The sequence below is a fragment of the Chenopodium quinoa genome, unplaced genomic scaffold (genome assembly GCF_001683475.1).
Source record: "Chenopodium quinoa cultivar QQ74 unplaced genomic scaffold, ASM168347v1, whole genome shotgun sequence".
Classification (NCBI taxonomy): domain Eukaryota; kingdom Viridiplantae; phylum Streptophyta; class Magnoliopsida; order Caryophyllales; family Amaranthaceae; genus Chenopodium; species Chenopodium quinoa.
This window is the reverse complement of record NW_018742205.1, coordinates 94611-103226: the sequence shown is the minus strand read 5'-3', so window position 1 is coordinate 103226 and position 8616 is coordinate 94611. Positions and strand designations below refer to the sequence as shown.

The 8616-nt window shown below is 37.4% G+C and overlaps 1 protein-coding gene across 2 annotated transcripts; it reads right to left on the bottom strand.

The window, feature by feature from the left end:
* Positions 1 to 1922: 1922 nt before the first annotated feature.
* LOC110726778 (ADP-ribosylation factor 1-like 2) lies at positions 1923 to 8616 on the bottom strand. Of its 2 annotated transcripts, none has more exons than XM_021906288.1 (7): positions 8148 to 8616; positions 6670 to 6760; positions 5186 to 5301; positions 3987 to 4046; positions 3839 to 3904; positions 2442 to 2641; positions 1923 to 2364 (listed from the first exon to the last, which is right to left on the bottom strand). In XM_021906288.1, the coding sequence occupies exons 1-6, from the start codon at positions 8202 to 8204 to the stop codon at positions 2450 to 2452; spliced, it is 582 nt and encodes a 193-aa protein (XP_021761980.1). In that variant the 5' UTR covers positions 8205 to 8616; the 3' UTR covers positions 1923 to 2364; positions 2442 to 2449. The 2 variants fall into 2 exon arrangements, with proteins under 2 accessions (XP_021761980.1, XP_021761988.1); XM_021906296.1 differs by having other exon boundaries at positions 1923 to 2361.

The following is an 8616-nucleotide window of genomic DNA, read 5'->3' as shown; positions in this document are numbered from 1 at the left end:
CACTTTCACGCAGTTGTTGATGTGCCATGTGCACAATAAGTGGTTCGATTCGGGAAACAGCTCTGCTATGGGGGCAAAGAGACCTCCCTCACAGTCGCTAACGATGGTGCTGGATGAACATTAGGCCCGATGTAGTTTCTCAGCTTCTCCAACACCCAATAATAACTTGGAGCCATCTCATCCTTGATGATTGCATGACCAATCAGAAAGTTCTGGTTCGTTGGAGCCATCCCAACCATCTCAACCAGTGGGAACTTGTACTTGTTTGTCTTGTATGTTGAGTCGATCAAAATCACAAATGGCCAACACTTGATCATATCAGCACAATCAGGATGCACAAGGAAAAGATGAGTCACCTCCGCTGTATCTTCATCAGAATCAAACCAGAACAGGTAACCACGTGATTGTGCCTGGTGTAGCAGCTACTGTATAGGGTTCCTTCCCTCTGACCGTTCAAACCTGAGTTGCTGTCGGACGTTGTAGATGTGTCTTCGGTTTGGATGGTCTTCTAGAAATTTCTCTAACACAAATGCTAATATTTTAGCAGGCTTCACTTGAGCATCACTCATTTCTTTCACAACTAGTTTCGCAGCAGGACTTAAGCCGCTCAGTTGTCGATGACCCTCTTCATATACTATCATCTCATGGTTGTGATACCCCCATTTAGAGTAACCAATCACTTCCCAACCGTCACGACTCCGTAGTTGTCGAACCTTTACTCTGAACTCACACCCACAACCTTTCCGCTTTGTATCAAACCGAGTGGTTGTACGAAAATCTCTTTCTTCTCTTTTGCGATAACGGTCACATCTCAAAATGCGATCCATTCTACCATCCCGTTGAGATTTATGAGTTACTACTACCAAGCAAAATCTAGCTGCAATTGCAACCTGTTTTGCCCAATCAATCGCCTGTTGAGCTTCTTCGAATGGACCATCATGTCCAAATATCCCACTGTAATCATTTTCGTCTCCACCATATTCTTGCATCAATTATATATTACAATAAATACATTTAACGGATAATACATTTAATTTCTATATTTACAGAGAATTAACACAAAAAAAAAAGCATAATTATATATAATCAAACTTAATTTTTATAAAAACCCAATTCGAATTTTCAAACTAAATTTAAAAATATACCATTTCGAATTTTCAAATTTAATTTTAAAAAAACCTATTTCGAATTTTCAAATTTAATTTAAAAAAACCCATTTCGAATTTTTTTAAAAAATCATTTTCGATTTTTTTTTAAAAAAAAAATAAATAAAAAACAACAACAAAATCAAAAAAGAAAAAAAAAAATTAATTTATAAGGGTGGCGTCTGCCAGGGCTGCCACAGCCACTGGACTGGCGCTTGGCAGGGCCGCCTCACCCAGTGGAGTGGCGCCTGGCCAGGACGCCAGTCCGGTGGTCTGGGCGTCTGGGCTGGACGCCACTCTGGTGGTTCTGGCGTCTGGCTTGGGCGTCCAGGCTACGGTTTGGGCGTCCATGCTAGGCGCCGGAGCCACTCCGACGGTAAACCGTGAATTTTAACGGTGACTTACCTCGTTTTCCGTCGACGACGACGTACCTCCGGCGTCCCCCGCATCTCCGGCCTGCCCTCCAGTCTCCCCCGGCGAGCCAGTACGGCTCCACATTTTTTACACCGAGATTAATTCAATTTTAGAAAATGGGCATAATGGTCAAACCATATCATATTTGTGGGCTTTATATGGTAAATTGCGGGCGATGTTTAGCGTTTCACTTGCATAGAACATCAACAATTAAAACAGAATCTATCCGAGTTGAATTAAGACACAAAATTTCTTTGGGTGTCTTAGCCTCTTAGGGTTCTATTACAGTTGCTGAACAATGATATGAAGTATAATGGGTTAATTCAATGGGATGCATGGTCTAACACAATTAGATATTTCACGAGCGTGAAGTAAACCTGAATAAGAGTGGCATTCTGACACAATAAAAAAATTTGCTCAACTATAATGGCTAATATGTTGCAATTCTAGAATGGTACAATCACACTGCCATGAAGAATTTTTACAAACAGATCTGCATCCATTTCGGGATGGCCCTGAAACAAACTCAGTTAGAGAAATTGATGCTTATCAACCTCAGTTGAAAACACACTTTCTATGAATGTACTTGACAGATCCCCAGCGAGGTACAGCCATACAGTGAACATGTCATGTCAATATACATCTGAAGTTGTCAGGAGATTTGAAGGCAAGGCAACGCCAAAAGCAAATGCCCAAAGCATCATTAGTTTTCACCACAAAATCCGAGAATTACCTACACTTGCTATAAGTAAATGGTAAGCTCTCTGGCTACTTCCTTCAAAAGATATCGTCTTGAGTCCACCTGCTGGAAGTGTGATATACAACATAAGCAATATGAAGACATCTTGATTTTAAAGAGGCGTCAGAAATTAAAGAGTATACCTGGTCAATCAGATGGATGACGCCCCCAGAGATGAGTATCCTGCAGCTCTTACCTCCTTGAGGGTGTTAGATAACCAATCTAAACCCTCATATAGACCATCTCCCTTCAAAGCACAAGTCCCCTGAATATGCCATTTCCTATTTTTTAGATCAAAAAGACCCAACCCTTCACAAACTTCCATCGGTGTCATGGCTCCTCTCTGCAAAAAGAAGACACTTCTTTGTTAACTATGGAGCTGTAAGATACAGATCTTCCAAAAAAAATCCATCTACAACCCAAAAACACGTCATACAATAGTTTAAAAATCTTTTCTGTACAACAGCTTTAATCACTGCTTATAACATGGACAAATAATAATAGTCAGGTCTGATTTAAAATTGCAAATGACAACAGCAAGCAATTTTACGAAAAGGGCCAGATCTGATTCAAAATCCTGCATATTGGCCTTGAAGGTGAAGGAATTTTGGCAGAGATAAATGGAGTGTAAAAATGATCCCATGGCATAAAGGGTCCAAACATTCTAAAGAAAAGGCCTCATCAGCCTAATGTACGACAAAAGATCTGGTCTCGTCTCATGATTGGATTACAGGACCAAGGTCAACAGCTTATCTGTGTTTGCTGTTCAAATATTGACAATAAACTTCCCAAATATAATTCCTTCACTAGTTCAATCCTACAGTCCTCCACAGCCAAGTCAGCCATAGTCACCTCTCACCAGCCAGTCAAACTATCATTTGAGATCCTTCAACAACTTCTAAAATAAAATAATGATAAAAAAATAATAATAATACTTCAAAAAAAAAAAAAAAAAAAAAAAAAAAAAAAAAAAAAAACCATACCACCACAAAAAGGGAAGAGGCATCAATATTCCAGAACCATAAACGGCAAAAATCATATTATCTCCAAGTAATTGATTTAACTACCTTATCACCTCCACCTACTTGAGGAGCTAAGCTCAACTCAGCCCCACTAGAACCAATCCTTCATTTAACCCCTAAATTGAAGGGGAAATTAAAATAACAAAACTATCCTATGGTAACCCTGTGCTCAAATTTTTGATACAGCAGGTTTCGTCACAACTTAAACAAACCCTTTGCCATAGACTAATTGCAAAAGAAAAATAAGTACAACATGAAGACCTTCGTGTTTTATCAAACTGAAGCTAGCAAGAATGCTTGGACAGTCTTTAAAAGCCTTTTGCACTTGCTTCGACTGAATGGTCTCTTTGAGCCTTATAAGGTCAGGATACAGGTGATATCTGTGTGTGTGTGTGTGTGTGTCCAATCTGGTGAAGATTGTCCAAACATTTGGTTATTAGGTGAAAACTATACTGGGTTATCATTTCTGTTGCTGTATTTAATCTATGAAGAATATTTCAGAGGTAGTAAGCTCATACCATATCTTGCTTATTTGCAAACACCAGAATAACACTGTTAAGCATGAATGGATCATTGATGATAGTCTGAAAGAAGAACAAGGAGGTCAGTTCAAGATATCAATTGGTACCAAACAATGGAACTCTTCCCATTTCATCATAGGATCACCTGAAACTCTAGCTTTGCTTTTCCAATTCGTTCTCGGTCCAAGGAGTCAACTACATAGATCTGCAACCATAGAATCGATAAATTTAGGCCAAAGTGCCATATGCCCATAAGGCCATAACATCACAATACACGACAATAAACAAATGAAAACTAAAATAAAAGCTGTGTAAGTAACTGGAGGGAAAATGAAAGTCAATGGCCGGAATGTTGCGAAACTTGGCCGGATTCCGTTTCAACAAAAAAAATTGTTAAACTTTCTGTTTTGAGAAGTTTCAAAATAATTGCAATACTTGGCCGGATAATTGCAACACTTTCTTTATATAGCAAGTTTCACCAAATCAAATCCCAAATATGCCCTTAATTACCCAAATATGAACAGCTGCCCTCCCCTTACTTCCCTCTCTTACATCTGACCACACCACCAACCTGACAACCTCTCATTTCCGTTTTCCATCCTTACCATCACCTTCAAGTCCATCCAACCCTCACCAATCACCACCATCAAGTTCACTCACCAACCACCGCTCCCTATCTTTCTCAAACTAAGTAGCTACCACTATGGCACCACCACAACTTCCATGGCTCCATCTACTTTCCCGTCAACAGTTGCCAAATTTTGATTTTAAGGGATTAAACTCGTTGAAGAATATTGTGTCATCAAAGGGGGATTAATAGTCAGATTCAACAACCAAAACTCATGATTTGAAGTTTAGGCTCTCGAATTGACCCTTAAAATCTATGCCAGAGATTAAAGCAGCACTTCCTCATTCAATTTTTTATAATTGTATGATTGTGGCATACTGGTATGGTTGGGTGAGGCTCCTAGGGAGGTGGTCGTGGCGGCGGAGACTTAAAGGTAGTAATTTGGGGTTATTGTGGAGGTAGGGTGGTATGGTAGTTAACCTGGTGTTGAGTGAGGGTGGATGGGTTGTTGTCACTGGTTAGGGTGGCTGCGCTGAGGGGTGGAGTTGCTAGACATGAATGATGTGGGATTGTCGGTAATTGAGTAGATGGGTAGATTCGTTATTTTACCCCATCTATCATCTTTCCTTAAAAAGCGTGCTAAAGTAAAGTGTTGCAATTTTAATTGAAACAGATGAAGTAAAAAAAAAAAATGCCTGCAATATGGAAAAAATAAAATAAATATATATATATATATATATATATATATATATATATATATATATATGAACTAATACCAGCCCATCTGTATTGTTGAAGTAATGCCTCCAAAGCGGTCTCAGCTTTTCTTGACCTCCAACATCCCACACAGTGAACATTACATTCTTGTACTGGACTTTTTCAACATTGAAACCTACAGGGGGGAAAAACATATCAGTTGAAGTTTCAAATAAGACCTTATGAACTTCAGCCTAGCAAATTATCACCAAGGGGTAAGGATAATACAGGTCTCTAGAATAATTGCATAAATAACGGGCATTAGGGTTCTCCTAAGAACAAGTTCTAAACTAATAACACAGCCAGGGTATCATTCCACCATGGTCGTAGCTTGTGATCCTCAAGAGTGTAGACAGATTTGATGGCCGATAGGCTTCCCAGACCCAACATATTTTATCCTTCCAACAGAGCAGATTTTCTGACCTAAAAATTCAACTAAATCACTGCAACTCTTAATCCTAACTCTCACTCATCATCTATCAACTAGCAAGCTCCCCTATGCCTAAAAAGCTCTGAAGCCAAATTTCTAGCACTGTACCTCTTACTAATAATGCAATAATTTTCTACAAGGGATTAAAGTTACTTATCCATGTGCTCAATTATGTGTTCCAAGATATAATCAGCCTAAAATAAGAAGAGATAGGACAGCGCATTTTACTAACTAGTTTATATAGTTTGTTGCTTTGTTGTCTCTTTCAGTCTCCCTCAGTCACAACATTGTGAAAATGCCTTACTAGTCTGCAAATGTACCTCATCGCTCAACAAATAAAATAAAATAGGACATTTAAGTTTCATGCAGCTAGCTTAATGTTCAAAAACAAACTATACTATAGTTTCTTAGAGATCGAGTTTCATCAATATGATTAAAAAATACAAAGGTTGGATTGAAAAGACTTTACTACCAACTTAGGAATGAAAATTCCTTTACGATAAATCAATACTATAATTTCAAGTATGTGAGGTGGAGACCTATCAAACCAAACAAAATTAACTTTCTTTAAGCCATACAGATAAATTATTGCAATTCAACCTGCAAGTTTGGAGACCAAACTAATTCAATGTTTTACACTATCTTCAAATAAAAATTACAGCCAATGAATTCTTGGCTTAGTGGTTAAGACTAAGGGCCCGTGTACAATAGGCCGCAAGTTCAAATCCCCCACCCCCATTTGTAATATGTATTTCACTATGGCTTGTTTGTACCCAAAAAATAAAAGCCACTTGTAATTCACAACTATCAAAAGAAAAATGGTACTAGCATACTGCAAACCTACTTCATCCTATTCATAGATAGTGAGTATTGAAGAGCCAAGCAAGATAGAGAAACAAAAGCAAAAAGAGGGTTCATGGGGATGGAAGGAAGCAAAAAAGTCCTAATCAGCATACTATGACTGGTCTATAGTCAGTGGCAGGTCAATCGCAGCCATTCCCACACTATTCCACAACAGAGTAATTTTTCAAGGTACAGAATAACAGAAACGAACTAAATGTTAATGAGATGTACCTATTGTTGGAACAGTAGATAGAACTTCACCAATATGCAGTTTGTACAGTATGGTTGTTTTGCCAGCTGCATCAAGACCAAGCATCACAACCTGATCCAACTCGAACAGAAAAATGCATTGTCAGATAATGTGCTCAAATCTCAAGCATCAATTACATTTTAAAAATTAAAGACGGAAACAACTGCAGATAAGTGCAAAAAGATTGAAAACATAAAACAGAGAACAGTTCAATGAACAGCCAAAAAAAAGCAATAATTGCTACAATATTAAACATACAAACCACGCCAAAACACCTAGAGGCTCTCTTCAGTTAAGAGCTCGCCCATGCCCCAATATGTGACTACTTAACTCACCTAGGTGACAGATTATCCAATAAAAACCTGCCTAATATGCTTCCATCCAAACAACATTTGGCAATGGCTGCAGGAATATACCACTACTCTTATACTGAATACTAATTGTCTAGTGCCAATAACTTCCGCATGAAACAAGCTTCCCATGTGTATACATCTTCAACAGCGGCACCACAGTCTAATTTGGTAGTAGAAAATTTCCTTGACTTCATTATCTACCAAAGAAGCTTGATGTTATATACTCTCCCAGTACCACCCACATCATCAGACCAGCATCACTAGCAATAATTCCCTCAATCAAATGCAATATTTCATTAAGATTTTACAATATCTAATTTCGACAGCCAATTATCTTCAATCACGCTGATTGACAACATGAAAATATGGTTGTATTTGTGTTAAAGATAACTTGCATAATGTTTACTTTTATAATATCAATTCATTATGAGAGCATATCACGGTCGAAATTCAACAATAAACTGAGGAGAGGCCAAATAATCCAGCACTTTCACCCCATCCCCACTTCCTCAAAAGAAGCTAATCTACCTTATCCTTTTTTATACAAAAATTTCACAAAAAAATTCCCTTATAAAGCTTGTTTTACTTTGCCTTCACCTCTATGTTACTCAAACTCTTCAATTCACCTCGACTACCCATGCCAAATCCTCCACACTTCATTTTGAGTCAAAATCAAGGAAATATTTATACAAAATAGCCGCGTTAGACACTTGGACTCATCACACATACCCGTGTCCAACACGAGTAACCTAGTCTGAGTAACATAACTCACAAATTAACTTTTCAACAATGCATTGCAAGATTTGCAACTTTAAAACAACAATAAATAACTAAACAAACCCATAATAAGAAACAGAATCAATAAACACCCCGTTAAAGTAATTAATCAATACACCGGAGAATCATCAATTTAGGTGTAACTCTGTAATGTAACCTAATAATCAATAATTACGGAGAAAACTAAAGACAATCCAAGCAAAAATAAAATGATTAACCATAATCAAATTTTTTTTAAAAAAAAACCCATATACAACACAATCAAAAAATCATCAACAAGCAAATGAAATCGCCAAATTCATCAACAAAAACAAAATAAAACAACTAACCCTCATTTCGGTGTTACCAAAGAAAGTATCAAACAGCTTGCGAAAAGCTTGACCCATTTGTCAAGAACTCTCACTACTATCACCAACAACACCGATCTCTCTAGTAATTGCAGAAAATTGTAGAAAAAAAGAAAATTTTAAATGGGGTCGAAAAAAAAGGGAGAAAAAATTATCAACTCTAATGACTTGGATCAATTTTTTTTTTTTGTAATATAATTTGGGTTCGTGGGTGATCAATTGAGAGTAGAGGAGAGAGATTTTAAAAAGGATCGAAAATTAAAACTGGTAGCGTTTGTTTTCTTCAACTTTGTTCGTCAAGACTCAGTCTCTTTTTGTTTTTTTTAGTGGTGGAAATTGCTTTTATCAAAAGTTTAAAACATTAGCTTTTGAAGTTAGAGGTATATGTAACAACTAGTTAATTACTACTTTACCGAACACTTATACTTAAATTATCTATCTTCATAGCTAA